Source organism: Mesocricetus auratus, unplaced genomic scaffold (assembly GCF_017639785.1).
Source record: "Mesocricetus auratus isolate SY011 unplaced genomic scaffold, BCM_Maur_2.0 Super-Scaffold_6730, whole genome shotgun sequence".
NCBI classification, from domain to species: Eukaryota; Metazoa; Chordata; class Mammalia; order Rodentia; family Cricetidae; genus Mesocricetus; species Mesocricetus auratus.
Window position 1 is genome coordinate 81,249,723 of NW_024429184.1, and position 15,273 is coordinate 81,264,995.

Consider the following 15,273-nt stretch of genomic DNA (forward strand, 5'->3'; position numbering starts at 1 on the left):
ACCTAAAAGCCTGAGAAAGGTTAGTGAGCCTTGAGTGGAAAGGTTAAAAATTTCAACTATCTTAATCTTGATGGCGGTAATAATCACATGGCAACCTTATGCTTGAGTAGTTTTTGTTTTTTTACAATTTGCAAATTATTTCCAGAAACAACCTTTGAGGTTGACAACAATCGTACAGGGTTGAAGGAACTTAAGGTATCATCAGCTTTATTTTACAGTGAAGTCCATTAAAGCTCAAAGAGCTTAAGTGCTATATAGAGCCACACAACCAGTACTAGCTGCGTACAGCATCTTCCCACTGCACTGAACAGAGAACAGGGCTTACACTTTGGGAGAACACAGGAAGCAGACAGGTGTGATGTACTGGTGGGGCAGTAAGTAGTCTAGGGGCTTAACACAATAAAGTCTGAATGGAGGCATCAATGTGGACCCGGACTTTGGATCACAAGGTCAGCTACTCAATTCCTGAGCATCAGATCCCAGGCAAAATTGGCAACACAATCCAGGGAACTGGATGGTCCTCGGCACACTTGGGGACCAGAGCTGTAGTTCCCATAAGTGATAAGATGGAGTTACAATGTTGTAGAGCCAATTATGAATGCTACTTTGGTACCCGTTCTTAAGTTGTGGGGCAAAGACCAGAAAAGCAGATGGGGGAGGGGCAGTAACAAGGTGGGTCACTGACAGACACTAATAATCTGAGTGGAACTCATGTATACCCTCTTAAGGTCGCTTTTCTTCAAATTTGCATGCTTAGTTATTTGGAACCCAACCACTTCAGATGTTCTATACGGTACATCTCTAGATTTGGATGCCATTTCCTGAATTCCAGTTCAGCTTTTCAGCCACAAAAGAATGTCTTTCTTCTCTTAATAGTTTTTCTCTCCTACAGTACTACTTCTTTCAACTGCAGTTCAGTAAAATACTCATTTTCATTTACTGCTAACAGTTTATGTAGCCTGAAACAAACAAGAAAGAAAAAAACTAAGATGTCTGGGTTCCCTGGCAATGTCCGGAGGGGCAGGTCCTTCATCTGAGTGGCTCTAAGTGCTGGCCTTTAGACAGGTCTCCCCCCACCCCCAGCACACATACCCTCCACAGAAGGGAAGAAACTCCTTGAGCAGGGTTTGTGAAAGACCTCAAAGACTGGGTCTGCCAGCCCCACACCCTTCAGATTCGTGTAGCCCGAGGTCCTGTTCATGAGTTTGGGACGGCATGGGGAAGCTGACCCTTGGAGGCAGCCAGATGCTTGCAGGCAGCAGGTCACCATCCTGAGCTCAGGGCATGAGCCTGGGAAGGAAACTCCCAACTTAGACTTTCGCCATTCTCTGAAGGGTGAAGCCAGCTTTTCATACACCAGGCTCTGCCCCAGGGTGCCTAGCACGGAAGCCACCCAATGATTCTTCTCAACCAGCCTAGGCCTGGAGGGACCTTAGCGACTGCAAGGTAGATGAATAGCAAGCACACTACCTAGCCTGCAGCCACCCCAATCTGAAGCCTAAGGAAATGACAGAACTGACCTTCATCTGGCCACCCATAATCCCAATTTTTCCATAGCAGTTAACACTGTTACCACCACCAAACAGTTCTCAAAGAAACACTAACATAAAAACCAGTAAATAGAACAAGAAAATTGTTTTAAAATAACTTTAAAATAGAACAGCTTAGAAATAGAAATAATTGTTTCCAACTTCTATAGAATCTCAAAAAAACTCAAACAAGGGCTGGCTTCTCCATAGTACACTAGATTCTATGTTTTGGACATCAAGGTCCATAATAAACTGGAGATCTTTTATCACTGGTGATACATATTGATGCAGTTTATAAAATTGCATTTCTGGATCTTGGTATCATGTACAGTGAAAACTATGGGTCACGTTTTCAATAACTGGATGAGTGACACAAATAACAGCTGAGACCAGCAAGACTGTTATGGATGAGCTTGACAGGATTTCTTTGCTTGCTGGGACCATCATGAAATCCATGGTCTTCAGCTTTACATTTTCAGCAATGTAGTTTTGTCAGTTATCCTTAGGTGAGTGGTGAGACCTTTGGGAGCTGAATCATGGCAGGGTGACTTTCTAACATGTCCCCTTGACTAGACTATGCTTCCCAGAATCCTTCCCCATAGGCTTCTAGTTAAGAAAATCCACAGAAACATTGTGGTTAGCAGAAGTGAAGCGGCAGCAGGCTGTTGGGAAGTTGGTGCAGGGATACCAGGCATGTTGCAGTTCATACAAGCAGTCATTAATCTGCTGTCTCACCTTGGTATGGGGAAACAGCAAGTCCTACAGCCAGGCCTTCAGCTGCTACAACTTCCCTGGGCTCTTCCTTCAGCTTCTCTTAGTCCTAGGCCAGATGTTACTTCACTCTGACGAAGGACACTAGCTTCTTCTGCAGGACGTAAATGTCATCGAAGCTGGAGACGGTGAGACACTGACATGGTTCCAGGCCATCTTCTTGAATTCCAACTCTTGTTCATGGGCTCCCATGTGTCCATCCACCTTCCCTTCCTGCCAGCCTGTCCTGAATACTTTAAGTTCCAGCATTACATACAAATGACAGCCTTAGAGGCTACTGAACCATCTCCCAAAATTATGTAATGCAAAATGTTTCCCAAAACTCCCTTAAAACACATACACTACTCTTTGTTGTAGTAGTTCTGATCTTTTGATCGTACCCTAGTCACATAGTAACCACAATCTTTGTTCACAGGTCAAATGCCAACCAAAGACATTGTTACCCTTAGAACTTCACCATCAGAATTGCTAGACTACTAGGGACAAGTGGTGTGCTCTAGGGGTGAAAAACCAATGTGACTGCAGGACAGAACTAGGCAAATCAGGGCAAAGGAAGAGTAGAAGCTGACAGAGCTGTGCCTTGTAAGTTGGAAATAAGAAATGAGAAATCCCCATATGAAATTACCTAAAGCAGCAGGGCTGGGACTAAGCTACAGCAAGTGGGGCACACAGGACACAAAGTATGATGAGGCACTCAGTCCTGGCCCGGTAAAGCTGGCTAAGCAACCAATTACATTTCTTTTTGGCATTTAAGTATGGAAAGTGAGGTAAGGCTGAGCCAAGACCGGCCTGTGGGCAGGACTCCGTGCATAAGTTAATTCAGCCTCCTAACAAACATTTGAGCTAAGGGCAGGAAACAAACACAAAGGTCATCAGAGAGAATATGCTGCCAGGAAAGGCCAGGCCAGGCTGGCAGTTTTAGCTCCAAGTACTGCTCTGGCTAACGTGAGACCATCTGGGCTCAAGGAAATTGTCAGCAGCAGTGGGGAAGAACACACTTTCTAGGTTGAGGGATCCTATGCAGCATCTAGGGCCTTCAGGGAACCTAGATTCTAGATGAGCCAATGCCCTGATGAGAAGGTAACCCCATCCACCCATAGCCTGGGCATTCCCTAAACCACACAGAGGCAAAAGTATAAAGGATGTCTTGCAGTATTCATAGTGATTCACTGGTATTTTTGAAGTCACTAAAACTGTTATTGTAATATACATTATTGCACAAAAGACTGCAGTTAACAGTTTAGTGGATTAAAGAACAAAGCTTTTTATAGCCTGGTGTATTTCTAGACTCTACTAACACTAGCTGTCTAACACTGGGTTCATCTCTTCTGAATCTGTTTACCCACCTGCAAAAGTGCACAGTACCACTCAGGTTTCCTAAGGACTACTGTGAGGGTTCATTAAGTGGCCCCACAGGAGGAGCACACCAAACAGCAATGCCTTTTCCTCCTTTATTCTGTAGCATTTCAACTGCTGTTTCCCTGAGAAAATAACTGCCAGGTGTCATCCAGAAACCATCAACCAAGTTACGAAGATGGCTTGTTTGAGTGGTTTGTAGTGGCTTCAATTATATTCTTCCCTACCCCTACGTCCAGCTTTTCATCGAGCTGCAGTCCTGGGAGGAGCGGACGTTCTTTCAGCCTTCTACACTTTTTCTTCCTTTCCACTTTGCTTCCTCTAAGCTTCAAGGACTAAGCATGCCTGTTCCTCGATTGTGCTCGCCAGTTTTTCTCCTAGGGTTGATTCACAAACAAGCTCTGCAACCAGGCCAGGGCCCAGCACCTGGCAGGTCAAGGTTGTTTCTCACAAAGCCGGTCTGCAAATATCATCTCCAGTCCTACAGTCAGCAGAAGCCTCCAGTCTACTGCATTTTAGCTTCAGGTTTTTTAAGGTCCTTGGACCTAGGGAAGAGGGAGCAGGTCTGTCTGTTGAATGAGGTTTGCCATGTATAAAAAAGAGCATCACACAACCATCTCCTACTACTCTGCATCTGCATCCATTTACCAATGGTCACTTTCCTTTCTTCTACAGACTAGCAAGGTAAACAGTACAGCACTTCTCTGTTAAGAGGGAATTGCATCTTCCAGAAAATCGTAAGCTCCCGGGAGACAGGGATTCTCTATCTCCTCGTGAGTAAGCTTTACAGGCTGCAGTATCATCACCAATGGAAGTTCCCATCTGCTGTACACCAGGCAGGGTCTTAGTCACCTCCATTTCCTACACTACTGGGTTTCCTAGCGATTAAAACTGGTGTGTGGGAACAATGGAATCCAGGTCGTTGGCCCAGTAGATTTTTTTTTAAACCTTGGGGGTGGGACCTCCTTCCACTACCACAATGGCATGTCTCCTGACCTCTGTTACTAGACTTAAGGGGACAGTTCTACACAGTATCTGAAACAGTAAACTCAACAGGAAAGGTTTGTGACACACAGCCCAAATCTACCCAGAGGCTACTCTAGGAAGTGGGAATTACACTTGAGATCACACAGCTACACATAGACTCGGCCCACAGAGCCACTTAAAGCCCAATCCCCTAACTCACTCCACTGCTTGTGCAAGTCTAATGTCATCTGTGTGACACACATTCTTCCCACCATCAGAGACAGTTCACCCAATAATGGACACTTGGAGACTTCTAAGGCCTTCAAGACCACAAATGGTGATCTTCTGAGTAAGAATGCTTATGTAAAGTCTGACCCTTAAAAGGGGACCAGCCTCACTTGATCTGTTTTCTTTCCAATTTCATCACGGCGAATCAGTCCTTCTGTTCCTTTCCCAAGAGGAGAGCCCTGGAATACCAACATTCTGGATCTCAAGAGCAATCTTCACAGTGCTGCACAAACACTCCCTCCCTTACAGTTTGTGCAGTGGAACGTTTACAGGCCTTTATGCCCCTCTGCACCGAATCAAATCACTGACCCTAGGTTTAAAACTCAGGGCCCACATCTGGCTGGCACCCACCCCATCCCCACACCTAACTGTATGGAGCACCTTGGCAACCAGGCTGCTGCATCCCGGAGGCGGGTTCCACCCAGGCTGAAAATCTCTGTGATCTAGGAGAGAATTAACATCATGGGTCAGCATGACAGGAGGAGAGAAGGCAAGGTCAGGGTAGGGTGGGAATGTCCCCCAGCACTGACCACTGGTGTGCCAACCCCTCCTGTCTCCTCTTCTGGGGTTGATGCAGAGATATAATCTTCTCTGTTTTCTTCTCTGTCCTCCTCAGGGCCAGGGGGTTCTTGTTTCACGGGTACAAGGTCTGTGTGTACTGCCTAGGAGAATAAAGAAAGGCAGTAGTTAGGACAGTGTCCCGCGCTACCGTCTCGCCAGCAAGAACGACGCAGAACACTCGGATCCTTCTGCAGTAAAGCTTTAATGCATCTTGAGAGATAGATGATCAGCTTCTTAGAGGGAGACCCCAAGCTAAGAAACCCAGCCCCTTATATAAGCCTAGGAGCTCCGAGTGAGATGTGTAGAGCCGGGATTGGTGGTTTGCACATCACCCCAGATGACGTCACGGGAGAGGCACAGTTTAAACGGTTAACTCCAACTGACAGCGACAGTTAACTCCAACTGACAGCGACAGTTAACTCCAACTGACAGCGACAGTTAACTCCAACTGACAGCGACAGTTAACTCCAACTGACAGCGACAGTTAACTCCAACTGACAGCGACAGTTAACTCCAACTGACAGTGGATGTCAGCGCCATCTTCTAACGGCAATAGCGATAGCGAGGGCGGCTCCTCACTTGCCAGCCTGAGGCAAGTTTTTTTTTTTTATTAGCCAATCCACTATGCAGACAGACCTCACTTTTATCACTAAGAAATGCCACCTCTCTGCCCTTCCTCAACCATCTTCAGTCTCCTGAGAGCTGGGCAGTATGGCAGGCAAACTTAGTTGCCTGTGGAGAGTAAGGCACCTGCTAGATGTGCTAGATAATTCAACAGACTGGTCATCAGCAGCACACCATCACTGTTCAAAGTGCCACCATCATGGCTCACTATAATTCTGGTTACAGACCACCTGTATGGCACCCATAGGACACTCATTACCTCCCTAACCTTGCTAGGGCAGCCAGGCTGCGATGTGGGTGAAGTCAGGAAGGCTGTGTCTGCTGCCCACTCCTCTGGAGCATCGGCCTTTTCTTGCTTCACCTGAGGCAAGGTCACAGCCCAACTCTGGGCAGAGCACTGGGCCTCCTGCATAAGAAAGGAGGGCAACAATCTTGGTCTCAGCTCCATGGCACAAGGTTGGGTGGAGCTTAGAAGAGTGGGGGGAGATCTTTACCTGTAATGGGGCTTCAGAGGAAGCTGCAGCAGGACCAGGCACCTGCAAAGGACTGCTGGCACCTTCTCGTAAAAACACAAGGTCTGTGTCAGGTGGGGGCAGCACAGAGTCTCTACCTGCTTGCTGCTTGGCTGAAGCCTGAGCAGGGCCTGGTGGGGCTGTAAGCACAGCCAAAGGGGCCTTTAAGGAAGGGCTCACACGGAGTTGTCGAGGAGAACCAAGCCTCTTTCGACAAGAATGACGTGGAGGCGATACTACTCCCTCCTCAGACCCTGACCCAGTACTGGGCAGCAGTCGCTTCTGTGAGAAAAAGATTGACAGCTATGGTCAACCTGGTGCCATCTGACCTTACCCACCCTGCCCTACTCAATGTGCCTGCTAACTTCCCGTCAGACCCAGCAGATACCCTGCTGCTAACATGAGCTCTCATCACTGAGTCTGCTAATTAATCTCCTGTTAGCAATGGCAGGAGAGCTGGACTCAACCCAACACATGTCTGCAAATTCTCAACTGGAGTCACTACACCACCCACCCATCTACCAGGCCTGCCCACCACTCCCAAACATGGGGGTGGGCCAGGCCCAACCTAGCCCATCCACCTAACCCTTCCTGCCCCACCCACCATGGCAAATTGCAGGCACTGGCGCCAACGACACTTCTGGCGCTTCTGGTTGCTGCCCCCGAATTTGGGCTTGTCGCAGCAGAAATCGCAGTGGCCACAGTCCATCCGCCGTAGGCAGGCTGCACAGGCCCCGCACTTGCGGTTCTGCCGGTGATTCGTGTAGGGCTGCTGGGGTGGAGGGGAACGGTGCTACTGTCACTAAGACTAGGAGAGGCCATCCTCAACACCCCTTTCACTACTGTTCCTGGTGTTCCTCTAGCCCTCTGGAGGAGCTAGCTACACATGAAGCTCAGCCCACAACCTCTCCTCAGCATCTGCCAAAATATGCCACAATCGCTGTGCCGGCTGGTCTCCAAGACCTTTAGGATTGAGGCTGCTCCATTACTGTATCATTAGAGCACCTGCTATCAAGACACTGTCTTTGGCCCTCACTTCCACCAGGACTTTGCTGACCTTCCATTAGTCCTCATCACTGCCACATGTGTTGACTAGTCACTCTACACAAACGTATTTACCTGCACCCTTGTGAATGTCACCATTCAGTCTGTTTGTCATGCACCGTCCATTGATGTTGGCTCATCTGACAGTAAGCACCACACTGCTAACCACTTCTTCCCCAGGAATTGCTTCTCCATCATAGTATGCACTATTACTCCCTACTATTCCCATTACAGCATCTGCTTCCTTGGGGTTAGAGAAGCATCAGGAGCATCTAGGTTTATCCAAGTAAGGTGGGGCCACTCACTAGCTCGTCCTCGTCTACACAGTAATAGATGAACTCAGCAGGTGATGTGGGCGCTAGGTCGCTGATGTGCTGCAGAGGCAAATGTGCTGGGGTCAGGGTAGGTCCTGAGTAAGTTTAGGGTTGTGCCTTCCCCCTGCCCACCAGGGCCTTACCAGCTCTGTGCGCTGTGGCTGCTGCGCTGCAGGAAGTGGAGGCAGTGGCTGAGCTTGGGAGTGATGCTGGGCAGCCACCTTCGAGCCACTCTTACGACACTTACGTTTACCCTAGAAGTGGAAAGGCAGCTAAGGTTTGGTGGTAGCATGTCGACACTGGACCCCCAGGAGTGCAGGAAGCATGCATTGACTGGTCAGGTGGAGTGTGCAGTCAGACACTCACAGTGGGGGAAACCACAACCTGGGGAGGGCATCGGTGACATCCTTGAGGGTGGCCATGGAAGCGATGAGCAAAGTGCTGGCAGAGAAAGCAGGTAGGCAGAACCAAGGAGATGACCATGGGACAGAAAAGAAAATAAGACATGAGGCAGGCAAAGCCAGACTGGTGGAAGCAACAGCAGCCATGGTGGTAAATTTAATAGCAGAGTGAGCTCTGGTCCAGCTGTGCTCCGCCAGCACAGGTCCTTCCACCTGACTCACCCAAAAGCAGCGCCGCTGCATACACCTCCACTGACGCTTGACACCAGGGCGGGAAGGGCGAAGGCAGGCTCGGCAACGGCCACAGTCTTCTTGGGTCCGACAACCCCGACACACTCCACACCCTCGGCTCTGTGGGGGGAAGGGGAGTGGAGTTGTGATGTATGGGGTCAGGGCCTTGAAGGCCAGGAACTAAGGAGAGCCTTGGCCCACCTCATCTGACTGACTCACCTTCTCCACAATCCGTAGGCAGCGTCTCTGCTCACACTTGCAGAAGAGTCCTGAGGCCACCTCGTGTGGCAGCTGTAGGCGGCAGATGGAGCAAGTCCCACAGTCTTCTTTTACAAGGCAAGCTGTACACTCTCCACAGCCAACTCTCTGTCAGAAATGCATGGGGTAAGATTAGAAGCCTAGGTAGGGCACTCAAGGACCACTATCCTTCCAAATGTTAGCCATGCTTATTAGTCTTTCATTAACCTCCTTACTATAGCTAATAAACTACTGATTAGCTTACCAACACCAAAGCCACTACTATTCCTTCTACTAATACCCCATTAATTCCCATTATCACATCTACAAACAAACCAATAGCCTGGTCTGAATTCAAAAATCAACAACAAAAACAACCAACCTATCATGCATTATAGACCTGTCATGACTCCTAAACCCTCCATCAGTCCTATGACAGCCTGCTCTCTTATCGACTATGGAAAACATAGTGTTCTTACCCTAAACATTCTCTGTTCTCGGTTGAAGGCAATTCTCTGTGCTGGTGGAAGAAGAAGAATGGTGAGAAATGGAAAAGAAGCAACACACACAGACACATGGCTTCAGCTACTACCTGAACCCTGACTCTCACCATTCTGCCTATGACAAAAGAGTGAGGTCACAGGCTGAGTCCATGTGTGCCCAAAGCCTCTACCCTGACATGTACCACACAACCTCCAGCTTAGCCTGGCGCTGGGTCTAATATGTGGTCTGTCTCCTACCCCTAGGGACTTACCTCGGCAGTCTCTGCACAATGCCTTGAGCCTCTGCCTTCTGATACCATCCCATGAGAAGTGGATCCCACAATTCTCACAGCACCTAAAGTGAAGAGAGCAGAGCTATGTACTCCCAATCCCACGCCTCACCCACCTGGCTCACCTTAAGCCAACACTCACCCGGGAGCAGGCAACGAAGCCGGAGCTGTGCCAGAGCCAGCCTTACTCCCATCCCGGGGAGTCTCCTTCCTGACCTCACTCTTCTGCGGCCCAACCTGACGTTTCTTAGCCTTGGCTGGTTTAGAAGGCTTCTTTTTTTGCTTTCTGGGGACAGTCACAGGATGGGTCTGGAGATGAAGACAAGAAGAGTGTGGGTTAGTACATGGGTATCATGTGACACATTGCCCTAGCATGGACACTGACATTGTAAAGTACCTTGGGAGCTGGATAGCACAAGATGCCTTGTCTGAAGTCAAAGAGAGTAAGATCACACGCAGGGCCTAGGTATCGAGTCAGTTCAACTTTGCTTCGAATCTTATCTCCTGTGGGGCTGAAAATGAACCACAATGAGTTTGCACCAAGAGGGAGCTAATGTCATGCCACCCATACAATATCCCCACAGATGTGGTGAGATGCAGGAAGCAATCTGGATTCAGCCTGTGAGCCCCACCCAAGTCCTACCTCAATTTAAGTAACAGGAATACAAAATATGAATATAAATATCAATGCATACAAATGTTAATTAGTAATACAGCTGTGAACCTCATTTTGATCCATGCCATCACATATTCTATGGTAATCCCATAAAATTATAATACAGGGGGAAAATTCTATTATCTGGCAATACTATAATAATTTTAATGTCACATACACAATGTGATATAGGCATCTGTTGTGGTATTAGTGTAAACAAGCCTAGTGTAATACCTGTAGCACACTGATATACATTACATACTTGATTAATAAAAATTACAATTACTGGCTTATGAACTTAGTGTGATTTCTATCATTTTAGAGTCCTACATATGAAAAAAATTAATGTAGTGTGAAATGCAATGTTAGGCTAGTAGTAAACTAATATAATTAAATGATTACTGCTTCTCTTGACTTCCGTGTTTGATTTAATCTTGGAATTTCTATTCAGCAGAGGAGCACATTCCATAGCATATACACAGTTTTGTGGTATCCAACAATGCCCTAAGATTACATTGTCTAATGACACCACACATCTCTAGCTTTATAATCTATGATTTTAATATGAAAAAAGTCATTAAATAACATGTTTCTCAGAATGTATCGGTACCAGTAAGCAATGTATGACTATATCAATATCTAGCTTAGGTGTATAGTGTAGTGTATTATAATCACTGAAGTTTGTATATTTCTCAGATTGTATTAGTATGGTAACTGTATACAGACACATAATCAGACAGGCACTGTGCACATGTCTTTAATATCAGCACTTGGGAGGCAAAGGGAAGTGAGTGCATCTCTGAGTTTAAGGCCAGCCTAATTTATACAATCAGTTCCAGTATAGCTAGGGATCTATAGAGAGACCCTGCTCCAAAATGAATAAAAATGAAGACACATAAACATACTTACAACATGTAACATCATGAGTGTTGAAAATATGAGTAAAAATCAACACCAAATACTTACTAAGCAAGTAACATATAAATATGTATTTTGGTTTGGTTTGGTTTGCTTTGAGATGGGGATATCATTTTAACCCAGAGGGCTTATACAACTCATATGTAAAGAAAGATGACCTAGAATTTCTGATCCTCCTGCCTCTTCTACCCCAGTGGTAGGATTTCAGAAGTGTATGTAGTGCTGGAAATCAAACTCAAGGCTCTATGAACACTAGACAAGTAGCCAATACTTAAATGTTATGTATTACATACCAAATGTATGACCATGAAAGCTTATAATGAACTATTCTTTTTAAAACATGAAAATGAAACTATATTCAATACAAAGTATAAATAGTTAATGTTGAGGTCTTTTCACTTCACTTCTACAAGAATCATCAGAGGTATTCATTATCTCCTGAAACAAACGTTCTTATTGTTTGTAAAAACAGGTAACTTTTGAAAAGGTCTCCTTCCAAGGGAAAGGACAGCAATGCTTATCATACTGATACTTGATTATCTAATCTCAAATATACAGGCTGCCTTTCCTATACACAGTGCAGCACATATGCTACTTAGCCTTCTTTATATCATCCTATGGGAATTGGTATTCTAGGAAATGTCAAAAACAGATGTTTTAGATTCTGATACTACTGTGAGAAATTTTTTTATCTCTGGCCCAGAAGTATCGTATTTCCTACCAACATCCACAAAACTAACAAACCCATTTACTAGTCTGATAAATATTTACCTTTTGACAATTATTTGTAAGTTTTGAAATTTTTATACAATTGCATATGTACCAAGTTAAAAACATCAAAGTTGAAAAATGTCTGAAATTTTGTAATATTCTTTTAGGGAAATGACAACTTACATAAAGGGTGTAGAAATGTTAGTAGGTGTATCATGAATACACTCTAACACATGCTTGTGTATGGGAGCCCACAGTGACTCCATTCCATCTTGATTTAAGGTCAGAGAGTTCAAGCTTGTTCTTGCTCCTCAAGGCCAAATAACAGGATGTTTGACCAAAGGTGTAGTTACTAGATGTTTTGAGAATTAAGGAAGTGATTATGCTTGTTTGTTCCTTGAACCATGGTTAAGGAATGCTTTTGCCCTCCCCTTTTGCTTTGGGTATAAAAGGACTATGAGAAAGATTCCCAGCTGCTGCAGTATTCACTGAAAGCCCTCCAGACGTCATCATCTGTCTGTTGTCTCTTTCTAAATCCTCACTCCCCTCTTCAGGTACTGTTTAATAGGTTGGCTGGCCCCAACACTTAGGAATTTTAATATTGATGTACTTATAGTCAATTCTCATTATGTGTAGTAATCATGTATTATGAAGTTCTACAAAGCCTGAATTCATGCAGGAAGATCCATTGCTACTACAGGAAATACACAGGTGGGTTCCAACAAGCCTGTCACATTTTCAGCAGCTAATCAATGGTCTTGTTTTATGTGACCCTGTTTAAGGACCCTGTAACATTTTTTTCTTACAAATGATCAGTTAGTAATTAAGCACCACACTGGCTTCAGAGGATGTTTTGGTCTTGTTTTTCTGAAGATACCTGATATACAGAACACACATCACAAGTTTAATGTTTTTATACCATATCACCTTCTGAAACATGCAAGCCAGACAGAAGTAGCTAAATGATTTACATTTTCCTAATGCTGACCAATTTGTCTTTGGCTTTCTTCATAACAATGTTGTTCACTATGCTTTGCTGGCCATCAGTTCATGGATTTACAGATTCAGCTGCTTTCCCAACGTCTCTGAGCATCAAGTACTACAAGATGTTAATTTTTGTTCTTTCCAGAGCAGCCTCACACACATCTCAGCAAGTTTCCTCTTCTCTTTCAGGATGTACTGTTGCCCCCACCCCCACCCCCACTGTGAGTTGCTTGTCAGCCAATAACCACAGGTGCATCCTGTTTTCTAGTCCTGGCTTACAGCCCCAGCCTTGCCCCACTGGCATCAACCTCTAATTATGAAAACACGAACTCTTACACCTGGGGTTTCTCCACTGTGCTGTAAGTCTGTATATAAGGCTGCTCCCTTCTTGCAATAAACACACAAACACCCATGCGTTCTCTTAGCACAAAGGGGACGTCTTGTCTTTCATTTGCCTGATACATCAGACTTGCTCAGGCTTTCCCCTGAGACATTAGACTTGCTGTGGTGCAGGCGCCACAATGTACCATTCTGATTTTTAACACTGTAACTCAAGCAGATAGTACATGTAATTCATGAAAGCTTATCTGACAAGGAGAACACTAGAAATACACTTCAGCACTTTTTTGGGAGATTTTAAAACAACAAATTTGGCAACAAAAATATGGCACTAAATAGACTACGGAAAGGATGCTCGATTTGCAGTACAAAAGGAAACAAAAAGTTCTTGTTCAACTTATTGGGAATGCAAGCACTAGATAATTCAAATTTGTGACTGGCCCATTGGTGTCTGTGAATAATCACAAATGCACTGTGAATATTGGCTTTGGTCAAATAAGCTTTATTAACAATGGGTGACTATGAAAACACAAACTTTTAATAAGGGACTGACTACGTGCACAATATTAACTCCATCCACAGAGTTAAACAAACCTCTTTAATTACTAACAAGGTTCGACTCCATTGGACACTGTCCACAACCTGCCCATTACCTCTGATAATAGATGTCTGAGCGTCCACAAGAGGCCCCTGACTTTCGAAAGGCCTCACGTCGCTTCCAGCCAGGGCCCAGGGCTGGGCAGTCCTGCCAGTCCTCAGCCATAGGTACTTTGGAAATGAAGAAGTGCCTAGGAGGATTCGAAGTAGGTAAGGTATGGAAGAAATTAGTGGCGACCTGTTTCCAGGCCACAACAGGTGCTGACTTTAATACTTGCCCCAGACATGCACATGTATTTCCTTGTCATCCCTCTTGTCACCCTCCAACATACATACTACATCCTCCAAACATATATACTACAATCTGGCATGAGGTCCCTATGTCTCTTGTCCTCAGCCCCCTACTTCAGTTTAACTTAATTTACACTTTCCTTGACTCGAGTTTCCAATGTCTTTCAGTGTTTTAGCTGCATTTATATGCATGAGAGCTTCCGACCCCTCCATACACCAGTCCCCTTATTCTCTTCATTCCTCAGCCTGCAGTCTCCCCTCAAGTCCAAGAGCTCTCCCCAAAACTGATTTTCCCTCATTTTTCTGGCCCACAAGTCCTCTCCAGTCTCATCCCTCACCCCTACTGCCAGCGTTAGCTACTCTTCCCCTTAACTTTGTCATTCTCCATTTCTCTTACCATCCTGTGGAAATTTCCTTGTTCCTTCACACAGTGACCTGCCTCTCAATTTCTGCTTGCCTTCGGAGACGATACCACCCGTGTCAGTCTTCTGACATTCCACTTTTCGTCCTCCACGAGTCTCTAGTCCCTCATAATTCTAGCCCTGTTATCTGTTCTGTCACTTGTCTCAGGCCCCGTCTGCTCACTAACGGCTTTGGGTTCCCATTTCTATCCCGTTAGCATGGAGGTTTGACATCTCTCTGAAGGTTCTGATCTCTTCCATTCCTCTCCATCCTCGTCCCAGAGCCTCGACGTTGCTGTCATCGCCCTGAGCCACATCCCTTCCCTTCCTGTCTTCTGTCCAGTTTCCCCAGGGCTTTCTTTCAATACGCAGAAGACGCCATTCCTCCTCTCGGCCTCAGGGCCCTTCGCGTCTCCCCGCTAGCTTTCGGAGCCCCAATCCCTCCCCAGCTCCTCCTGAGCTCTCTCCACTTCCACGCCCACGGCTGTCTCACCAGCTGGACACGCGGCCCTTAGCTTCCACCGCGCTAGGCCCGTGGACCCATGGGGAAGATTCCGCCCCGCGCGCCCCGCCTGGTCCACTCTTCCTCTTCCTCCTCCACCGCAGGCTCGGCCAAAGCACTAGTTTTGTAGCCTCGGCTGCCGTTGGCTACTCCCGGAACCGGAAACCCACGGACTGCCTTTTGGGCTCCGTCCAGGACCTACACCTGTGCGCAGTCTTGACACGCCTGCCCTCAGTGGGGAGGCTCCAGCGCTTGCGTACTGCGGCTTT

General features: G+C 46.2%; 1 protein-coding gene across 22 annotated transcripts; it reads right to left on the reverse strand.

Moving 5' to 3' along the window:
* Window positions 1–99: 99 nt before the first annotated feature.
* Window positions 100–15,267, reverse strand: Mbd1 (methyl-CpG binding domain protein 1). Of its 22 annotated transcripts, none has more exons than XM_040741594.1 (17): window positions 14,996–15,267; window positions 13,867–14,001; window positions 10,004–10,118; window positions 9,749–9,915; window positions 9,589–9,671; window positions 9,314–9,354; window positions 8,817–8,963; window positions 8,589–8,717; window positions 8,332–8,406; window positions 8,109–8,219; window positions 7,957–8,025; window positions 7,212–7,376; window positions 6,590–6,889; window positions 6,355–6,501; window positions 5,441–5,572; window positions 5,292–5,353; window positions 100–959 (listed from the first exon to the last, which is right to left on the reverse strand). In XM_040741594.1, the coding sequence occupies exons 2-17, from the start codon at window positions 13,974–13,976 to the stop codon at window positions 887–889; spliced, it is 1,926 nt and encodes a 641-aa protein (XP_040597528.1). In that variant the 5' UTR covers window positions 13,977–14,001; window positions 14,996–15,267; the 3' UTR covers window positions 100–886. The 22 variants fall into 22 exon arrangements, with proteins under 22 accessions (XP_040597528.1, XP_040597531.1, XP_040597529.1 ...); XM_040741597.1 differs by having other exon boundaries at window positions 100–5,089; window positions 7,212–7,400; XM_040741595.1 differs by having other exon boundaries at window positions 100–5,089; window positions 5,280–5,353; window positions 7,212–7,400.
* Between the last annotated feature and the right edge of the window lie 6 nt (window positions 15,268–15,273).

Bases quoted from the DNA above. Each gene is read 5' to 3' on its own strand.
- Mbd1 (XM_040741593.1), bottom strand. From the start codon at position 13,976: ATGGCTGAGGACTGGCAGGACTGCCCAGCCCTGGGCCCTGGCTGGAAG. The intron at 5,573-6,354 runs GTAATGAGTGTC...TTATTCTCCTAG, and splicing joins GCCCTAGCAAGGTTAGGGAG to GCAGTACACACAGACCTTGT. The intron at 960-5,291 runs GTGCTCCATACA...TGTTTGTTTCAG, and splicing joins GCAGCAGCCTGGTTGCCAAG to GCTACATAAACTGTTAGCAG.